Source organism: Elaeis guineensis, chromosome 11 (genome assembly GCF_000442705.2).
Source record: "Elaeis guineensis isolate ETL-2024a chromosome 11, EG11, whole genome shotgun sequence".
Taxonomy (NCBI): Eukaryota; Viridiplantae; Streptophyta; class Magnoliopsida; order Arecales; family Arecaceae; genus Elaeis; species Elaeis guineensis.
This window is the reverse complement of record NC_026003.2, coordinates 122,197,829-122,219,384: the sequence shown is the minus strand read 5'-3', so window position 1 is coordinate 122,219,384 and position 21,556 is coordinate 122,197,829. Positions and strand designations below refer to the sequence as shown.

The window sequence follows — 21,556 nt, the reverse complement described above, 5'->3', positions numbered from 1 at the left end:
TGTCAACCAGTTGAACTAATAAGAATAAGCAGCCAGGGCATACCATTCATATATGGCTGCTTTTACAGATGCAGAAAAGTGTGAGATGAAAGAAGTTAGAGAAATTTAGATGAAAGAAGTTAGAGGATATTTGATTCACAATCAGAACCGTAATGAAAATAAAAATTGAAATGGTTGGAAATCAAAATCGGAATGACCAAATTTTCTGAAGCATTTAATTCATGATCGAAATCAAAATTAGAATGAAAATTTGAATCCATAAAAAAGAATAAAGGAGATAGAATTGAGTTCTATATAGATTGAACCATTCCCATTCCATCTTGAAATTGAAATCGAAATGAAACTCTTTCAAACCAAACAGTTAAAATGAAAATCATCCATTCCGATTCCAAACCCTCACTCTCTCCAACCAAACATCCTCTTAGAAGAATACGTTGAAAAGCTATTCTACGCTTTCTATCCCCAAAAAAGATGGGATATCTCTTCTTTCAAGAAAGATGGATAACGGGGAGCTTGGAGCTATAAAGTCCGATGGAAGACTGAACAGATTATAGAAAATAATCAAAGACGAGAGTTCTCATTACTGAAGAGGAGCTCAAAGGAGTGGATGGAAGTGAGAGCTAAACAGTTCGCTGCGGCGATTGGAACTCTAAACAAATTACCACTTACAGATCACGGTAAAAATAGACATGCTATAGGATTTTATCACAGTTATACTGATTTTCCCATGCATTCTACGAAGGAAATGAAAAAAGAAAGACCCGACCACCGGAAATGCTTGAAATGTGTTAGTTTAGGATAAGACGCATGGCCTTCTACAAAATTTTCTTAGAATTCAGACATCACATTAGACTAATACCCTCAGAATGTGGCAGTCCCCTATCATCCCCTATGATTCAGCTCCAAAAACAAGTATCCAACTTCACACTGCATTAATCTCAACAACCAGCGGTTGATCAGACGACATTTTTGAATAAGATACTGACAAACACCACACAGATGCAAAGAAAGAAATATAAAAATTAGCTATGCATCAACCATAAAGAAAATATGACCAGAGAATTGTTTGTTATTTGCAATGCCAGTTTTATTATAAGAAAGCCGCGTGCTCCTGCTCATAAAGTGAATAAGAGAATACCTATATGGATGCGTTATTTACCGTCCAATATTTTCCTTTAAACAAAAGTGAAATATAATTGGCAGCAAAAAAGAGATCGCAAGATATAAGACCGTGACAGGAGGATTTCTCCATCAAGAAGCCTTAAGATCATCCAGACCAACACTAGCCTGTAATAAGCAAAATATAAATATCTCAATCAACACATGGACAAGATAAGAGGTTATTTGACCCACAATAATGGCACATCAAGATCTTACCAAAAACTTGTGGTTCTCTGCAAGAAGAGGAGCAAAGGTTGTGCAGAATTTCTCTATGTCTGCATTTATGTCACCTGAGCCACCAATAACCTCCATGAATTTCTTCCTCTCTGGAGCAAGTTTCATGGCAACCTGTCATCATGGATGCATCAGCACTTCAGTTACAATCTATGAAAACAGAAGAGCATGGTAATAGCCTGAAACAGTCAGAAGAGGGAGACTAGGATACAAAGAACAAAGACATATTTTTGGAAGATGGTGCCATAGTTTTGTTTTTCGGTTAAAAGGTGGTGGCAGAGGTTGACCCAGCATGCACAGCAGAAAAGTAGACATTATATCAGATATTTGTAAACAACTGCTGATATCCTGAATCAATTGAATGGCAGCTGAAGCAGGTCCCACAGTAGGACTGAAGTAGAAGAGCGTACTTTAGCATGACAGTCATACAGCACAATTAGAGCATTAAATATCTACTAATATTCTTAAAGACATACCAATCGACAATACATGAGTTTGGAATTAGGAAGGCTACTTGTTTACCAGATTAGCAATTTCTGACTAAAACACATGTAAAAGTCTGCAGAGGAAAACTGAGAGATAGAGCGTAGGTTTTAATTTCCCATCACCATGTCAAAGTTATTTCATACTAAACCATATACATGTAAGTCTATAGTGGGAAATTGAGGGACTGAAAGTACTTTCAATTTCTGATTGCCATGTCAAAGTTTGCAGTCCTGATCATGGATAATTGTTTTCCTTCTGTCCCATTGCTTTAACAATTCTAATTTTAGGAGAAGAGTCTGAATGCATTACCGTAAAGCTAGAACTAGCAAGCCAGCCATGCCATTTCTTTAAGGTCTTGCTGTAGGAATCTGTGCAGGCCTGTGACATTGTCCAATCGGGATGCTCAAGCAAGTTACGGAATAGTTCCACCAAAAAGTCCATGGCCCTAAATTGATGGATACATACAAGAATGATACATTTTCAAAGGCAAATATATACAAGAAAAATAATGAAAATAGAAAACCAAAAATTAACACAAACTCTTGACAGCAAATTTACAATGGTATGAAAGTGCAAAAATGATCAATTGCTGTTTGAAACTCTAAAACATGCCACACAACTTATGTATAAAACCTCGTTAACCACAGAAGACCATTGGTGCAGCTTGAAGAACCTTTAGCTGTTTTAGATTCTACTTCTACTTGCACCATGCTGTAGAGGTGTTCAAATTTTGAAGGATCAGACGCATATTTAGTTTCCAGCCTCTGCATAAGAAGATCAGAAAATAAATATATGTGAAGGATTTGAACTAAAAACAGAGACAAAAGGGATATAAAGAAAGCTGAATCAGAAAAAAGAACAAGTTCTAAAAATGTGTTCTCAAAATGTGCATATTTCATGACCTGGCAGATCCCATGTTTATTGCTGTGTTGTCAAAGCAGTTAGGAAATATAAGTCCTAAAAAATAATCATGCACTTTTGACTCTTTAATCAAGAAAAATATAAAAGACTTCTCACCGTTATGTTGCCTCCTATATCTGACTTTACAAGTGACATAGCAGCTCCAAATTTATCTGTAAAAGTGACAAAAAAAAAAAAACTCCATCACAATCTGCTGAAAATTGTTGATATGCTGTCTTTAGTTGAAAGTGATGAGAAATTTAAGGGTTCTGACATAATGCAATAACAAGTGGCGGCATGTCCAATGCACGTGAAAAGAAATCAGAGAATTCTGCAATTCCTAAAAGCAGCATCATCCAGGTTATAAGGTCTTTTAGAAATAATTCAATTTATTCAAACATCTACGATGTTAATTCAAACTTGTATGTGAAAGGAGCAATTCAGAAAATCAAGGGTGGTATTCCATCGCAGCATTGCCCACTAATTACTATCATCTTATTTTTTTCACTCCAGTTATATCATTTATAAAAGTTTGTTATATATTCTAAATAAAAAGCCCAATTTTTGTTTGTTAATTGACCAAGCAATGATTCAAATTTTGAATTTCTCTGGTCCACAAAATTATTATTTTATAAAGTTCTTGCATGAGAAAAGTCTGCAAACAAAATTGTTCTACTTTTAATCTACCATCATTAGTCTCTTTCTTGTAACTCTTCATCATGTCTCTATTCGTTGACTACATCAATTTGGATTTGTCACCTAAACAGCAAAACTTGTGATTACTTGGAATGGACTTGAATGGCAGATGAAGGCAAAGGTCGGACTTATGTTGGCTGAGATATGGCCAAAGCTTAATTAGACATGAAAAGCTCTAAATTTCTAGACATGATGGCGAAGCATTTTTGCTTCCAGGCTGCAAGCCATTTTCAAGAGGATGGGTATGACTATTGTTTTATAGCCCAAGGACATGTCTCACCAAGTATTTAAGTACAGGTTCATACCAGGCTGTGCTGGCGGTATCAAACCGAACCACTGAAGGATAGTACTCATGATGCACTTCATATCAATATCCAAAAAAAGGAGAAAGAGGGAAGAGATAAACTGCTGCCAGAAGCAACCGGCACCAGCTACCATACTGTGTGTCAGTTTTACCAGTATTGGACCGGACCAGCACCCAACCGATACAGATACTGATACCAAGATTTTGAACCTTGCATATGACAACTAAATTTTACAAGTTATATAGTCAAGATTATACAACAAAATGGCTAGCGAAATTTGTGCAGAATTTTACTGTTTAATTTAGAAAATGGGAGAAAATATTCAGGCCATGATCTAGTTGGTGCAGATTTTTCTATGATTAAACATAAGAAAAACAATATGCATATGCAGATTTTTCAGCATTACTTTGCTGCTCGCACTTTCAGTGCGATGCTCTCAGAGTACCAGTTCACTTCATCACCAATACTGCACTATGCACCTGCTAAACTATTGTGATCTTAATGTGGGAAACCAGTGCTACAAAGAACACATGCTACTCATAAATGGTGAATAATGGAGTGGTGATACTTAATAATCAATTTTTATTCCAGTTTTTACTACCACTGTAGTCTGTCTAGGCCTTACAAATGTTAGTTATGTGCTAATTTTGGGGATGCTAGATCAGCTATAAGCAGATGTACCATCTGCAATTTGCCGAGGACAATTATGTCTCTTTGCGCTTATGTGTGCATGTAGACACATTGACATACAAAATTTCTTCATGGAATCGCTTTGGAAAGTGACATTTAGGTCAAACCAAAATCAGAAGAGATGTTACTGGTGGAAAAGACAAGGAATACCTTAACATGCTTTATACATCATCAACAACTGGACATAGATGCATAACTAGTGCAAGATTAGTTCCCTAACAAGACTTAACATACACCAAGTAAGGACTATAATTCTTTAAGAAAAGAACCACAAACATGAAACAATGAAAGCAAAAATCATGAAACTAGAAATCAAATTGTGAAGTTGTACCCATATCTAAAATCAAACTGCCTCAGCTCAGGCTGATCTGGGCTGATCCAGCTCAGTTTGGATGCAGCATGTTGCATAAAGCATCTGAATCCATAGAACAAGGAACAGATATAAAGGCATGAAGAGAAAGGGTTTCTACACCATGTGGCACAAAGAAGGCTTTTGTGCAACTAGCATATCCAAATAGGTCACCAGAACGTAGAATATATAGTAAGAGGTCGCCACATTGTATACAAATATGCTTTTGCAGCATTAAAACATCAATAAAGACCCATGCTGGCCAACATATTCCAGGCATTGAATTAGGACTATAAACGATCCGAGCTGCCCACGAGCAGCTCAAGAATGATTTGGCAATGGCTGATTCAGGCTTGGCCCAGTCAGAAAACATGCTGAACTCAAACAGTTTTGAGAGCTTGGCCCAAGTAGGCTCAGTTGCAATGATATAGGAAAGCTAGGCTTGGTTGCAAAGATGTAGGGAAGCTAGGTTCAGCTCTATAAAAGCCCATCTCAGAGCTTATACAAGTGGAGCTCAAACAACTTAAGCTCATACAACCCTGGTATATACCAAACCGAGACCAAGCAGCCTGATACTCAACTTTTTTGCACCTCAACCTGAATCATATATTACATATAGCGTGGAAATATCAACATCTTATATTCTTGTGTATCATGGTAACATAAGTGCTCTAGATATAACTTAAGTTATAATTCACTTCACATTTACATAATTAAAACATATTAAATAGCTTATAATTGCTTATATCGATATAACGCTACAAATCTTCCCCCAGCTGTTGCAATCTATAATTACCCTACCATAAAAAGGGTATAGGAGAATGAACATTCTCTAGTTTAAGTGACTGGAGTTTGATAATATGCACTTGCACATAAGATGTCATATAGAAGGCTATGAATTTAACCAAATAAAGAAAAAAATTATTATTCATGTAATTTGATGTATAAGCTCCCAAGTTTCAGACATGTACTTCTCTTGTTTTTTCACTCCCAAACTACAAACTGAAGTGGTGTACATTTATTTAAGATGAGAGCTATTAAAGCAATTTGGAGATTAAACCAAGATTTAAATATCCATGAACAGATTCAATCCTATAAATGCCATTTCCCATGCCTGTAAATCCCGTAAATCCTGCTCCCTACTCCTTGGGAAGCTCCCAGTTAAACATTAAACATCCATTCTTCTGTCAATTTTTAACTAACAAAAAATAAAAGGGACAGGGGAAGTCTTGAGGCCAGCCATTTATGCTGAACTTCAAAAGTCAAAACTTTTATATTGTATACAATAGGGGGGTGCTTGGTTTGGGAGAGTGGGGGTCTGGAATTGGAATTGGAATGGGAATGGGTGACTCCCATTCCAACCATTTGGTTGGAAGAAGTCCCATTCCGATTCTGATTCTGAGATGGAATGGAAATGGTCCAATCTATATAGAACTCAATCCCTACTCTCCTCTATGGATTCAAATTTTCATTCCAATTTCGATTCCGATTCTATTCACAAACCAAGCACTTCGAGGGATTTGGCCATTCCGATTCTCATTCCGATTTCGATTCTGACCACGAACCAAGCACCCCCTAGATATCCAATATACTTAGCAACTAATTTCCCACTGGATCTCTTTAAGAATATAGTCGCAATCTTTAATTTCCATTGTTGGTGCTTCACATCATTTTTTTCAGTTTCATACTGTTCTAACCTTTAAGATGGGCCTTAATTAGGAGATATTGTTGGTGCAATCAAAACACCTAATGCAAGATGTCTCTCTTGATGTCAACTATAGATCTTGGATCCTCCATTACTCTTCGATTACAGTTAGCCACTGTAAGGTTGTATTTGGTAGCTGGCAATCTATCCAAATTGCTGGTAATTTAATGTTGTAATCTGAATTACTACGTTTGATATGCCTTTTGGATGGTAATCCAGATTGCCTTGGGAAGGGACGGCTATCCAGATTACCACTTCTTTGGCAATGTTGCAATAAAAGTTTGAGACAAAATTATCCTTAAAAAAAATCACACAAAACCCATTGCCCAACCCTCCTCCCTCTCCCCACCCCCCTCCGCGTGCGCCTCCGACCCGCGGCTCCTCCATCTCCCTTTGTCTGCCCACGACTCCTCCGCCCTTATCTCCCACACCCCCTGTGGCTCCTCCATGCCCATCCCCACCACCCCTATGGCTCTACATGCGCCCGCCCCCTCTCCACCCCCTTAGTGCCCACGGTTCCCCCATTACCCTTGGCTCGCCACTTCGTCGCGCCACCACAACATCTACATCACTCCTGTTACTTCTCATTAGGGAAAAGGAAGAGCACCATGGCAAAATTATTGAGGGTATTTTGGAAATATGATTTCACCTTACCAATAATCTGATTGTCAAACCAAATATGTCAATTAAGATTTTTAATAATTTTACTGCAACATTACCTATGTGTACCAAATACAGTAATCAACATTATTGGCAATTTAATGATGGCAATCTATCCTGAAGGCAATCCACATTACCTTTTAAGATAGCCTAGCGATGCACCAAACGCAACCTAAGGATTTTTGACCTTTTTGTCCACAAACATCTTTAGAACATGATACAATTTTTCTATTCAAATGGATTCTACCATCTAATCTGCAGAATCTTAGATTTTTTTTTTCTTGAAAGAATAGCAGAAGTTGTATGCTCCTTTTTTTTTTCACGATACTATAGGAATTATTTTGGCAAATATTGGCATTACTTTGCTATTACGTGTCTAGTACATGAATATGATTTTCTCCAATAACAAACTTCAGTAATAAGAACTTTTACTCTCCTCTGATGGATTTAGCACAAGATCATTCACAAATCCAAATGGCATGTCTCCCAAGAAATAAAATCTCTAGATAATCCTACATGCATCCTGTTCATTCTTCACAAAGCATATCACAAATCAGTAGAAACTGCAGGTCTAAAACCAGCCAATCTGGGACTAGGAGCCAGGATTATAATGTTAACCTTCAACTGTTTTGTTTCAGCCAAGGATTTTGGGTGTAACACACTGGACTCATCATGCCTAGGAGGTCATATTCACAACCCAAAAAGCCATGTGATGCAATGTCACTCCTACTATCAAAATGGTGATATAGAAGAAGTAGCAGAAAGTTCCATACCCAAATACAACTATGTTTTAGAGGCCAGGACCCAGTAAATAATATTATTGATTAAGCAGTCAATTAGGGCACATCAACTTTTCTTGAATGATGTATGGGTTATAGGGTGTAAGCAGTTGCAAACTGACAATACATGAAAGCCAGTTCCAGCAAGGACAGCAGTAGCAGAGGGAACTAGATAGCATAATATAGGGCCTATTTCTGAGAATCATCTCTATGCCAATGAGTTTTGCATTCTTGAAGATCACACAGCAACATAAGTTGATAGGAATTGAACTAGACTAAAATGGATCAGATTGGAAAATTGGTTGGAACAAGAGAAAAATATCTTTGAGAAAGGATTTCCTTGATTCAGTTGCAAATATACAATCACGAGCCTCCTAAACTAAGACTTGTTGCAACAAGATGGTATTATTCTCATTCATGTTCTAGAACTCTATAAACATTGGAACAACCATGCAACATGTGAATCATGAGGATGTGGACACTAGTACAAGAACTACAGGTTTGAAAACTATAATACATGTAATTGGCTTTTGATAATAAATTACCAAAAGCCAAAGTTACAATATCTTGCAAAGATTTCAAAATAACACAGGTTTGGGCCGTCTCACATGATACAACCAATTTTATCAACATACGCAGCAAGGTGTCAATTATCCATGTGTCCCAAAGTATTTGACACTTAAATTTCTGAAAACCTGACAAGAGGACACTTCTATACAATAATGAAAAGATTAAAAACAAATTTTTCTACCAAACCCAATAAAGGTTACTTCTAATCAATAAAGAGCTTTGCTTCATATTGCATCAAGAGAAGAAAAGAAAGGTGTAATGCTTCATTACAACATCCAAAATACTAGGTGAAAATTGTCAAGCATTTGCAATCTTTTTACCCTTTTTCTTAAGAAAAAAAATAGGTGCAACCACTTGCAATAACATGTCTTTTCATATGGCATTACCAAAAGCCATAGGTATCAAGCTCTTAATTGGCATGGATGTGGGACACCATTCTTAGAGTGCAGGGAATGATGTGCGCTATCATTTAAGTAATATTGCACATATCCGACAACACATGATTGCCCATGTGAGCGTAGTCCAAGACATGCAGATTTCACAAGGTACCAAACCATTAATAAAACAAAGCACAAAACACAATTGGAATTCCATGTTAATATAGATTTTAGGATTTTATATATTCAACAATTACAACAATGAAAAAATCATCTTTCGATGAGCTTTCCACATGGAATAGTGCAAAAATGAAAGGAATACAATAATAATACAACTGACGTATAAGAGAATTTGGATAGATCTTGACTAGAATGGGGAAGTAACTGAAAGAAGAGAAAAAATAAAGTAGACAAGCCAAATACCTAACACAGGCAGGATGAGCTTGCAGACATCCAGAAAAGGCTTGGTGAGCATTACCCCGTCCTCTGACCGGACATGCTTCATTCCCTCCAACGAGGGGGTGAACACGGTCCCCTCCATCTCCACTCTCCGATCCTTCCCCCTGCACAAGCCACCATCAAAATCCAATCTTTCTCGTTCTCACACAAACCCTATAATTATTTTTATATATATATAATAAAAAAAAGACCTCGCCGGATCAGTAACCGATACCAAATTTAGGCTATTCGATCCGGCAGTCATACCCATCCGATCAAATTCTGATCCAAAGAGCCACCGATCCATTGGGTGGCGGATCCAGGCCCAATCGAGCCCCTCGCGTCTGGCATTCCACATAATGAATGCAATAAACGATTCATCACATCCGATCCCTTTCGATTTCATGATAGTCATTCTAGATAACAAAATTAAAGTATAACAATTCAAAAAAAAAAAAAAGCGCAAATACCACACCGTTCTTGATTTAAGATCTTCCTGGGGATCAAGAAACCGAGAAGCTTAACCCTAATGTACCAATTAAAAGGGTAAGAAAGCAATCTGAATCCAACAAAACTAAAAGATTTCCGATAGATTCTTGAATTGATTCCCATTTAATATGCTTCGATTTCGGATATAAAAACAGAAATACGATCAGAGTTAATTCTTTTGTCAAAAATCAGGGGAAAAAAATGAAGGATTTGTAGCTCTTCTCACCAGCTACTAACCGTTTCGCGAGCAACAGATCTCCGGCGATTCGCCACGAAACCCACGGAGTCGCCGAGCTCTCTGCCTTCAAACGCCGACCTGGCAGAAAGGAAAGAGATCAATAATTTATGTAGCACTCTCGATCGAAACCGGTCCGATAAATCTAATTCCGAATCTCACTCGCTCTCATAGCAGTGGGATTTTGAGCAGTGGTACAGATCACCAGATAATTTTCCTCACACGTGGTATTCTGGGATTGAAAATTTTCATGGGAGGTACCTCCGGCCCCGTCTGGGATTTAGCCAATCACTGATTTCCACGTAAGCAGGTGAGTGGAGCGGTGATCTTGCCGATGACTCTTAACATGCTCTCTTTTTTTATTGGAAGAAAACGCGAATCATTTGCTGGGTCGAATCACGAATTATTTTTCAAGAAAAAAGCAACGTCGTGTCGACCACCTTCTACGGACGGTCTAAAAATAATCGAGAAAAGAGATGGCCGGCTCAGCCCATGAGTCGAGCTTGATTTGGTCGCTGTCGCCCACGATCGTTATGATTTTTTTTCAGAAGAATAATTGGTCTCTAACAATTAAAAAAAAAAAGTCGTCCAATTTGCAAAACGATTGCAAGTAGCTCATAGGTTGCATCTTGACTGATCATGGGCCGGGCCACGGATCTAAACTCTTTGTTGGGGAATACCCATCGACCGACTTACGTCGAAGGGGCTGACTGGCCGACCGATCGACTGGCCGACCCCGACGGCCGACCCCGACGGCCGACCCTGACTGACCGGCCGACCGACTGGCCGACCCCGACGGACGACCCCGACGGACGACTGGCCGACTCTGACTGGCCGGCCGACGGCCGACCGACTGGCCGACCCCGACGGACGACTGGCCGACTCTGACTGGCCGACCGACCGACTGCCGACCGACCGACTGGCCGACCCCGACTGGCCGACTCTGACTGGCCGATCGTAGGTCGGGCGACAGGCCGACGGACGCCATCAGCGGCTAACTACGGTCGGGCGACAGGCCGACGGACGCCATCAGCGGCTAACTGCGGCCATTCCACGGTCCATTCCCGACCGACTAAACCCAGAGGTCCGGTAGCCGACCCACACGAAGCTCGCCGACCGACGGAGGAGTCCGACGCCACTCTGCTGGCCACCGACCTTGGGTCGGCCGACTCCACCAACCACCGTACGGCCGCCAGACGTTGTCAGCTCTGACACGGACATGCGGCACAGTTACCTAGGGGCATTGTCCCGCCGAGAGCCGGGTCAACCCTGGTGATTAACGGCTACACGGCGACATGACATTTTCACGGCGGCTCTGACAGTCTACAGTGAGTTGACAGTTCCTCACTTGTCCGCGCCATTAATGACGGCGCCATACTGTGCTCCACTATATAAACCGGGGAAGGCAACAGTGCAAGGGATCGATCCGCCCGTCTCTCCCACATACGCAGGCTCGCTCCCCTCTCTCTCTCCCTCTCTCTTTCCCAGAGCTCTCTGTCTGCATTTCACTGTTGCCCAGTCACCTCTCTGACTTGACCGTCGGAGGGTCCCCGCCGGAGCCGCCTCCGGTCAGTGCGGACTTCCTTTTGCAGGTGCACGCTTCCCGACGATCGGGCGACGAGGCGATTGGCCGCAATAGATTGGCGCGCCAGGAAGGGGACAGCATGACAAAGACAAGAGCTCAACGATCGAGAATCACTGGGTCGGCAAGGCGCTCTTCCCGCTGGAAGAGGCCTCCCCGCCACCACCGGCGGCGGAGCCTAGCTCTCCGCGCCCTGCAGTGACCACGGAGGCGCAGATTGCGGCCATCGTACGGTAGATGACCGTACTGACCGACGCAGTCAAAAGCCTCCAGCAGCAACCGGCGGCCCGACCTATGCCTTCCAGGAGCAGCCGCCGACGACCGCGCCGATCCCTGTCGCCTCCATGCGAGCGCCCCCAAAAGCGCTTCCACGGAGAAGAGGAGGGACGACCATGGCGCGACGACCGACGGTCCCAGCGGCCCTCCCCTTCCCCGTTGGAACGGGCAAGGAAGGAGAAACGGCCGCGCACGCCGTCGGCCTCTCTCTCAGAATCTTCCGGAGGCTCCACCCCTGGGGTCTCCCAGCATCGACGAGCGGACGACTACGAGCGCCGGTTCGAGGAAATCGACCGCCGACTCGCCCAACTGCAGATGGACGGCCAGAAGTCTTCGAACGACGTCGACTTCCAGACCGCCCAGCCTCTCTCCCGACTGGTCCTCGACGAGCCGATTCCCAGTCGGTTCAAAATGCCAAACGCGGAGTCTTACGACGGCTCCACCGACCTAGTCGACCACCTCGAGGATTACAAAGCTCTCATGACGATTCAAGGGGCAACCGACGCTCTTTTCTGCATCGGCTTCCCCGCAACGCTCCGCAAGGCTGCCAGGGCCTGGTACTCCGGCCTCCGATCGGGAAGTATCCACTCCTTCGGACAGCTCGAGCACTCGTTCGTGGCCCATTTCAGCACCAGCCGAAAGCCGCCGCGAACGTCGGACAGCCTTTTCTCCCTCAAGCAGGGGGAAAAGAAACGCTCCGACACTTCGTGGCGCGATTCAACGCGGCCACGCTCGAGGTCCGGGACCTCAACGAAGACATGGCAATCTCAGCCATGAAGCGGGGGCTGAGGGCATCCCGATTCACCTACTCCCTGGACAAAACCCTCCCCCGAACATACGCCGAACTGCTGGAGCGCGCATATAAGTATATGCGCGCGGATGAAGGGGCATCCGACCGACGTTTGGCCGAACCCAGAGGCCCGAAGGAGAAGCGGAGGAAAGGTCGGGAACCCGCCGAACCAAGCAGGCTCCCGACCGATAGTCGGGTCTCGCCACCCCGACGAATCCAAAAGTCACCCTGACGATGGAGTCCGAGACCGACGCATCGCAGGTATGACTCCTACGCCCCTCTCCCCGCTCCTCGTGCGCAGATCCTGATAGAGATCGAAGGAGCGGAGAATCTACGACGGCCTCGGCCTCTGAAGGCAAAAGGCTTCGACCAACATGGCCGATCGTCGTTTGCCGAATCAACGGCTGGATCATCGATCGCCGAAATCGATGGCCTCGGCCTCTGAAGGCAAAAGGCTCCGACCAACATGGCCGATCGTCGATCGCCGAATCAACGGCTGGATCATCGATCGCCGAAATCGACGGCCTCGGCCTCTGAAGGCAAAAGGCTTCGACCAACATGGCCGATCGTCGTTTGCCGAATCAACGGCTGGATCATCGATCGCCGAAATCGATGGCCTCGGCCTCTGAAGGCAAAAGGCTCCGACCAACATGGCCGATCGTCGATCGCCGAATCAACGGCTGGATCATCGATCGCCAAATCGACGGCCTCGGCCTCTGAAGGCAAAAGGCTTCGACCAACATGGCCGATCGTCGATCGCCGAATCAACGGCTGGATCATCGATCGCCGAAATCGATGGCCTCGGCCTCTGAAGGCAAAAGGCCCCGACCAACATGGCTCGGTTGCCGATCGCCGAATCTATGACTCCGTCGTCGGCCTGATCAACAAATCGCCGAACCAATTGCTCAATCTACGTCTCGATCGTCGAAGACGTATCGGATTCTGCGACGGAGATCGAAGGAGCGGAATATCTACGACGGCCCCCACCTCTGAAGGCAAAGGGCTTCGACTAATGCGGCTGGCTAACTTGCCGACTTAGCTTCGACTAAGAAGGGCAAAACGCCAAGACGACCGCAGTCGCATTCGCGACATACCGATCTGGTCACGACCGATCGAAGGATATTCGGCTTGCCACCGTTTATCATACATCCCGACGCATACGTCCGACCAAGGGCTGGACAATGGATATTCGACTTGCCATCGTTATCCTATCCGAATACGTCGGATGCTACTCGACTATCAGATTCTGCAGAATGATCGTGTCGACGAGCAACGTTCGGAGGTTGGCCGACCTCCGACCCGACGTGCATGCTCGACCTACAGTCGAAACGATCGATATTGGATCGTTCGTTGATATGATCGCCAGAGTCGGGGCAGGAAAAGATGGAACACCACTCCTTTCGTCCGAAGCCGTCGCCCACGTGTTCACGCGAGCCAACACGACATCGGGCTCAGGAGTGGAGGGGGGCAACTGTTGGGGAATACCCACCGACCGACTTACGGTCGAAGGGGCTGACTGGCCGACCGACCGACTGGCCGACCCCGACGGCCGACCCCGACGGCCGACCGACTGGCCGACCCCGACGGACGACCTCGACGGACGACTGGCCGACTCTGACTGGCCGGCCGACCGACTGGCCGACCCCGACGGACGACTGGCCGACTCTGACTGGCCGACCGACCGACTGGCCGACCGACCGACTGGCCGACCCCGACTGGCCGACTCTGACTGGCCGATCGTAGGTCGGGCGACAGGCCGACGGACGCCATCAGCGGCTAACTACGGTCGGGCGACAGACCGACGGACGCCATCAGCGGCTAACTGCGGCCATTCCACGGTCCATTCCCGACCGACTAAACCCAGAGGTCCGGTAGCCGACCCACACGAAGCTCGCCGACCGACGGAGGAGTCCGACACCACTCTGCTGGCCACCGACCTTGGGTCGGCCGACTCCACCAACCACCGTACGGCCGCCAGACGTTGTCAGCTCTGACACGGACATGCGGCACAGTTACCTAGGGGCATTGTCCCGCCGAGAGCCGGGTCAACCCTGGTGATTAGACGGCTACACGGCGATATGACATTTTCACGGCGGCTCTGACAGTCTACAGTGAGTTGACAGTTCCTCACTTGTCCGCGCCATTAATGACGGCGCCATACTGTGCTCCACTATATAAACCGGGGAAGGCAACAGTGCAAGGGATCGATCCGCCCGTCTCTCCCACATACGCAGGCTCGCTCCCCTCTCTCTCTCCCTCTCTCTTTCCCAGAGCTCTCTGTCTGCATTTCACTGTTGCCCAGTCACCTCTCTGACTTGACCGTCGGAGGGTCCCGCCGGAGCCGCCTCCGGTCAGTGCGGACTTCCTTTTGCAGGTGCACGCTTCCCGACGACCGGGCGATGAGGCGATTGCCGCAACACTCTTCATTAATTTTCATCAAAATTTAGATCAAATTATATAAAATTTAATATTTTTTGGATCTGAGATCAGATTTGCATTGGAATGGATAGTAAGTAGCTTTGTACTTTGATTGGAGCTTGAACTGAACATCAATTAAAGACATAAATTTGGGCCATCTATTTTGAGCACTGGTACAGATCACCAGAAAATTTTCCTCACACGTGGTATTCTGGGATTGCAAATTTTCATGGGAGGTAGGCCCCGTCTGGGATTTAGCCAATCACTGATTTCCACGTAAGCAGGTGAGTGGAGCGGTGATCTTGCCGATGACTCTTAACATGCTCTCTTTTTTTATTGGAAGACAACGGGAATCATTTGCTGGATCGAATCACGAATTATTTTTCAAGAAAAAAGCAACGTCGTGTCGACCACCTTCTGCGAACGGTCTAAAAATAATCGAGAAAAGAGATGGCCGGCTCAGCCCATGAGTCGAGCTTGATTTGATCGCTGTCGCCCACGATCGTTATGATTTTTTTTCAAAAGAATAATTGGTCCCTAACAATTAAAAAAAAAAAAAGCCGTCCAATTTGCAAAACGATTGCAAGTAGCTCGTAGGTTGCATCTTGACTGATCATGGGCCGGGCCACGGATCTAAACTCTTCATTTAATTTCCATCAAATTTTGGATCAAATTATATAAAATTTAATATTTTTTGGACCTAAGATCAGACTTGCATTGAAATGGATAGTAAGTAGCTTTGTACTTTGATTGGAGCTTGAATTGAACATCAATTAAAGGCATAAATTTGGGCCATCTATTTCAAAAGCATGGATGGCATGAATGGCTGACAAGAAAGGTGAAGCTACCTAAGCGAGTCTTACCATTTGGTGAGTATAATTACCATGTGCAATGCCAACAAGATTTTTTTTTTCTTCAGTAAATCGAATTTTTAAACCTATCCAGAATAGATGTGTCCATAAAATTAAAAAAATAAAATATTAAGAAACTCAATATGAATATCTAGCATAGACGTCCATAAAATAAATCCTATGCGATTAGCCATATATATTGTTATCCAATCGATCTACAACACTATTAATCTTTCTAAAAATATGTATGACATCAAAGAATGTAGACATAATCTCATACTATTAATCTTTCTAAAAATATGTATGACATCAAAGAATGTAGACATAACCTCATTTTTCAGAATCTATAGATTTTCACAAGTATAATTTTTGAAAACAATGTTTGGAATATCAAGAATGAATTACTATATACTTAGCGTTCGAGAAACGCCTACCAAGTTATGAACCTCCTCCCAGGCGGAGGAGGGGTGCGATCATTGGGCTGTATGTATTGGTGTACTTGACCTATCTGTTGGAACATGTTCATTTTTTTTTCTTTTTTGGATAGAAAAGTATATAAATATGTGAAAAAAAAAGTTTTCCCGTGTATTGGAATCATCTACTTTCTCATGTTAGATTAACACATGCTTTCAAATGTTGACCAACCAGAAGAACGTAGCTAGAATATTGAACATATATATATAGTTTCTAGCATAAGCTGGATATGCTTTTACATAACATACTTCTCGAGGATATGAGACCAAAGAGTGGACAACTTTATTTAGGTTGAGATATATTCCAGCTGCAAAACAATGCAGCACGAGGTGGTATTCTTATGCTCTTCAAGGAGCTTTTGGAGGGTATTTGATGGCATTTTTGCCAATCTTTTTGACCGCTGCATCAGCAAGATCAATACCACATATATCAGATAATCTTATCAAGTATAGTAAGACGTCCGAAAGCTCCTCTCCGAGATGCTCCTTGTCAGATTCCTTCCAATTTGGTAAACCTCTCGCCACTTCTCCCCTCCACATGAATATTTCTGAGAGCTCCCCCACTTCACCAACCTGTTCAAGGGAATAATAGGTGTGTGTGGTGACATTTTATTCCAAAATTATGAAAGTTATAATTATCAATTTTGAATGGACTGCAAATATGTAGCAAAGTGAAAACACTAAAGATATTGGAAAAGCCATCATAAAAACCCTAAATAGTATGATTCTAAACATTTAACATTCTAGCATCCAAATATTCAATTAATTTGCAGTTCTCTTGGCAAATGGCGAGAAATAAAGAAAATATCTTATCACTATAGTCATATGTTAACCATAAAACATATACATATATTAGGGCGATTATCTTTGACTCGTTTCATTGATTTTGCAGAAAAAAAAAACACAATGAATGACAGTGCCTTCAAATTTAGACTCATTTTTCAACTGCAGGGATTTTGATCAGCCTAACAACATAAGAATGGGTGTGTTTTGTTGTTTGCATGCATGCATGTATGGAACAAGCCTTAGCCTCTGACTGGCAGCAACTAGCCAGTGATTACTTAATATTCATTCTTATCTTCTTGTTTCTTTCAACTTGCTCGGAATAATAGATGCATAGCAATTGGTTTAATGGACACCGTTAAACTTGAAAACATGCAGCCTATTTGTAGAATACTGCTCAGTAAAGAAGCAAAATTCGACCACTGGGAGAGTGGCCTGCGGAATGAGATTTTGCTTTCATGTAAGTGACTCGGGTTCGAATCTTGATAAACATCGGGCTTCGATTAAATGACTTTTGATCCGTCAGACTTCAATGGTGCCCCGAACATTCTCCGGTGGGGTTGGGGCCCTATGATCACACCCAAGGGAGATAGCCATACGGGACGCCCCTCTCCAAACCCTTTTTTTTACCAAAAATAAAAAGGGGGGTGCAAAATTCGAGTAAGTCATCCGGAACCTACCTATAGCTGTTAATTGATGAAGAGGTTGATATTTTGCAAGATAAGTCGTTTGATGATGGACAAAATCTATGTCAATAGTGGTGATGCACAATTTTTGGTCATTTCGCTTGATAAAGTATGCTAATACCTATATTAATTTTAAATTAATTAATTTAGTTGGCATTAAGAATTCCAGTAACCCCTGTTGATACACGGATACTATAGTTAATTTCAGCCTGTGGCCTAATAAATAATTAAATGTTGCGGAAAATTGTGATTTTTGGAGCATATGGATATGATATCAAATACAAAACCAACCCAAAGGGGAAATTTTCGCAAAAATCTCTTGAGCAAGATTCTTTTTGAATAAATAAGGTGTCAGGTCACCTTGTTTCTATTCACCAACTGTGAAGGAAACTAGAGACAGGCCAGACAACACTCAAAAGCCTTTGGTGTGTTCATGATCAGCCCTCTGGATTACATGACTTAAACAGTTATAAAAACAATTAATTATAACTTGAATTATCCAATGGCTACAGAGGCAGGAACATAATTTTTTTTTTTTTCCAAATAAAGGAACATAAAGAGTTTTATTAGCACAGGGTGTCCCTCCGTGGGGTCATTCTAGCCAAACTCATCTTCGATGAGACTTTGATTGAGCAGTCAATGAGCTTGCAGTTTTGCTCTCTTTTTTGGTCTGCGCCCTACATCCGTCTCTTTCTAATATCTCATCAACATGACTCATGTTATGTTTAGTGTTTAAGCATTGCCATCAACATAATCATTAATTTGAGGCCAACATCATCATCTGAATCCTATGCAAAAGTATGTAAGAGTTGCAAAACACAAGTGCACTGCAAACAAAAATGCCTTTCACGACAAGCATACAAGGTTGATGGGACCAATACCTTGCATGATGTTTCGAAAGACCACACTATACTTTTAGCAAAAAAAAAAAAAAAGAAAGAAGACCACACTATACGACAATACACATCATTTGGACACCCAAAACAAAACATTTTATGACCTCCATCTAAGATCGCACCTCTCCACAACTCGCATCCATATTACCCCATTAATTTATCAAGTCCCACTTCCTCTTGTAGGGCCCCCATTCCACCGTTAAAACTGGGGATGCTCTGGGTTCCCTTCACAAAGGGCCTCCTGTATCAACATCATCATTCGCCTCTACGAAATATTAAAAAGTCCTACAAACTCAACCTATGGACTACTTTACTCCAAAGTAATTTCTTAAAGATGACCACCTAGCTATGCATCCTTCTGAAAAGGACAAAAGTGTTGTTCTGAGAACAAGTAATAGTGGAAATTGTCGTCAAAATGGTGTAATAAAAAAATATAAAAAAATTTCTAATGGGCCGGAGATCAGAATCTTTGAACCTGCGCTGAGGCAAGATTTATTGAAAGGAATGGGACTGGATGAGGTTCTGTAGAATGAGATACGAAGAACATGGAATGATATCTATATCCTTTCATTCTCACCATGTTGGATGCAACTCCAACTTGGAACTTATTCCTTAATCTTAGCTGATATCGCTTTGTCGGTTTATCTAACAATCACCAAGAATAACAAACGCAAGCAAGCATGGTGATGAGGTGCTGTAGATGCTGCATGCACTTTGAGAGAATTAAACATTCAATATTGGTTCTTTACCATAATATTTATTGCGGTCAATCTCCTGTTGCATCTGTCGTCGGAGAAAAGCACCTGCAAAATGAAGTCCTCACAGATCGAAATTGTGTCCGATGGGAACTCTTCGATGTTTAAATCAGTAGAGAGTAGTGAATAGTAGATAAGAATATTTACAATGGTAGAGTCTCAATCCAAAATTATCTTTATCAATACTATTCAATTACCTCCCTTTTATAGATGATTCAGATGTAACCGTCGAGCACGTGATCCCACTTTTTATGGCACTAAATTATCGGATCATAATCGTGAAGTTAATGGGCTGTTTATGTCCACTAATGATCGTGATATGTAGTCGATAACCGTTTATAACGGTTAGATATATAGGTTCCACATATTCCGACTTTATGTAATCGTGGAAAAATAAACCGACTATATATCGGTAATAGTAATAGGTCGGTAGTCATGGAGATCCGAATGAGCATCGGATGATGACTCTGATATGTCGATGATCATCAGTCGGATATTAACTGAGTCGTCGTGGTTATCCGTTGTTGGTTGATAATAGCCGACTGTCGGTCGGTCAACTAATTATTAGTCGGAGTATTATGTTCATAAGATCGATGTAGAGTTAGAGTCGGAGATCGGTTGAATTGTTTCAATAATAATTAACTCGAAATTTTATACTCAACAATTGATTGGAAGAAGCTAAACAAAATTAAAAAGAAATGATTTGGTGCTTTTAATGATCATGGAATTTATGGGGCAAATAAACTTTCTTCTGCTTGATTTTTTTTTTTTTTACAGATCAAGAGAAAAAGTCTCAAAATGACTAATAATCTCGGAAGTTTGAGTGAAACATGCTTGAAAAAATGGGAGGAAACAACAACCATTCCTTTATCATTCTGTAAAATGATTTCAGAGCAAGAGAAAAGAAAGCCTGTGCCTTTCATCAGGAGATAGGTGGGAAGAGACGGCGGGACGGATTACAAAAGTAGGAGGAAAGAAAAGAAGGATAGTCCGCAAGCCTAGCAGGTAATCTATGTTGCTATGATGTTCATCGATCTTAGTGAAACAGTGAATGAGAGGCTTTTGATCTTCTTTGTGATGATAATCTCATCTATCTACTAAATTTATACAAATTTTAAAAAAAAATCTAATTTTTCTCCATATTCCAACTATTAATTACTATAAACAGAAGCATGAAAGCCAGGAATTCTTCACTGCCACCACTTTCATTTTTTTTTAATCTATTGATAATTTCCTATCAAGAGAATTGTGAGGGATCTTCAAATCTTCACATAAAAAAGAAAGAAACATCTGTTCCTACCAAAGAGAAATTCATATAAATAACTGAAATAAACTTTTATTATGAAGAAAATTAACAAGCTAAGGATCAAGTTGTGGATGTATAACAAAGAGAAATTCATACCATAGCAAGCAGCAGATTCCTTGGGCTGTGGTATGGCTCCCAGTCCCTCTCCTTGGCAAACTCCTCAAGCTTCCTTGAGAGCTCCTTGAGACTCACATCCATCACCTTTCCCTCTTTCTTCTCCATTCTCTCTTGCTAATTCTCTCCTACCGTCTCTCGCTTTTTTTTTTTCTCTGTGGGCAGCGGGGAGAAGGTGGAAGCATGTTGGTGCCTTATCAAGTGGGAAGTGGAATTAGAAATAAATTAGCACATAAAACAAATGGAAAATATTTGTCCATATCGGAAGAAATGGCAAGGAATGACTGGAGGAGGTGCAAGCGGACAACGTATGTTTAATGCCTGAGAATTCACAGCCCACCATGCACGCTGGCCGCCTCCGCTGCCCAAAAATGACACGGAAGCATTAAATGATGTCCTTCCACGGGGATGCGCGTGAAATCATAAGATGTGGAGACCACTCAATTGCATTAAATGTGCTGCGAAGAGGTTTGGCTGCTAGATTCCATTCAGTGTATCCTGTTCCTACCCAAACCACCAGCGCATTAGGCACGTGTGCAGAAGTTCTAAACA

General features: G+C 42.4%; 2 protein-coding genes across 5 annotated transcripts; both read right to left on the bottom strand.

Annotated features, from left to right (window-relative positions):
* Positions 1 to 1,051: 1,051 nt before the first annotated feature.
* Positions 1,052 to 10,228, bottom strand: LOC105054482 (glycolipid transfer protein 1). 3 transcript variants are annotated; one of them, XM_029267384.2, is made up of 7 exons: positions 10,066 to 10,228; positions 9,336 to 9,475; positions 2,899 to 2,954; positions 2,515 to 2,645; positions 2,191 to 2,326; positions 1,378 to 1,509; positions 1,052 to 1,287 (listed from the first exon to the last, which is right to left on the bottom strand). In XM_029267384.2, exons 2-7 carry the CDS (start codon positions 9,451 to 9,453, stop codon positions 1,252 to 1,254), a joined length of 609 nt encoding a protein of 202 aa, XP_029123217.2. In that variant the 5' UTR covers positions 9,454 to 9,475; positions 10,066 to 10,228; the 3' UTR covers positions 1,052 to 1,251. The 3 variants fall into 3 exon arrangements, with proteins under 3 accessions (XP_029123217.2, XP_010934310.2, XP_073101637.1); XM_010936008.4 differs by having other exon boundaries at positions 10,077 to 10,228; XM_073245536.1 differs by lacking the exon at positions 10,066 to 10,228 and adding an exon at positions 9,826 to 9,848.
* Positions 10,229 to 16,646: 6,418 nt separating this feature from the next.
* LOC105054481 (uncharacterized) lies at positions 16,647 to 21,329 on the bottom strand. Of its 2 annotated transcripts, XM_010936005.4 has the most exons (3): positions 20,987 to 21,329; positions 19,579 to 19,632; positions 16,647 to 17,037 (listed from the first exon to the last, which is right to left on the bottom strand). In XM_010936005.4, exons 1-3 carry the CDS (start codon positions 21,110 to 21,112, stop codon positions 16,813 to 16,815), a joined length of 405 nt encoding a protein of 134 aa, XP_010934307.1. In that variant the 5' UTR covers positions 21,113 to 21,329; the 3' UTR covers positions 16,647 to 16,812. The 2 variants fall into 2 exon arrangements, with proteins under 2 accessions (XP_010934307.1, XP_010934308.1); XM_010936006.4 differs by lacking the exon at positions 19,579 to 19,632 and having other exon boundaries at positions 20,987 to 21,269.
* Positions 21,330 to 21,556: the final 227 nt, after the last annotated feature.

Bases quoted from the DNA above. Each gene is read 5' to 3' on its own strand.
- LOC105054482 (XM_029267384.2), bottom strand. From the start codon at position 9,453: ATGGAGGGGACCGTGTTCACCCCCTCGTTGGAGGGAATGAAGCATGTC. The intron at 2,327-2,514 runs GTTTTATACATA...CCATCAATTTAG, and splicing joins GGTCTTCTGTGGTTAACGAG to GGCCATGGACTTTTTGGTGG. The intron at 1,510-2,190 runs GTAATGCATTCA...CCATGATGACAG, and splicing joins TTGCTAGTTCTAGCTTTACG to GTTGCCATGAAACTTGCTCC.
- LOC105054481 (XM_010936005.4), bottom strand. From the start codon at position 21,112: ATGGAGAAGAAAGAGGGAAAGGTGATGGATGTGAGTCTCAAGGAGCTC. The intron at 19,633-20,986 runs GTATGAATTTCT...TTCATTTTGCAG, and splicing joins GGAATCTGCTGCTTGCTATG to GTGCTTTTCTCCGACGACAG. The intron at 17,038-19,578 runs GTAAAGAACCAA...TCCCTTGAACAG, and splicing joins TGACCGCAATAAATATTATG to GTTGGTGAAGTGGGGGAGCT.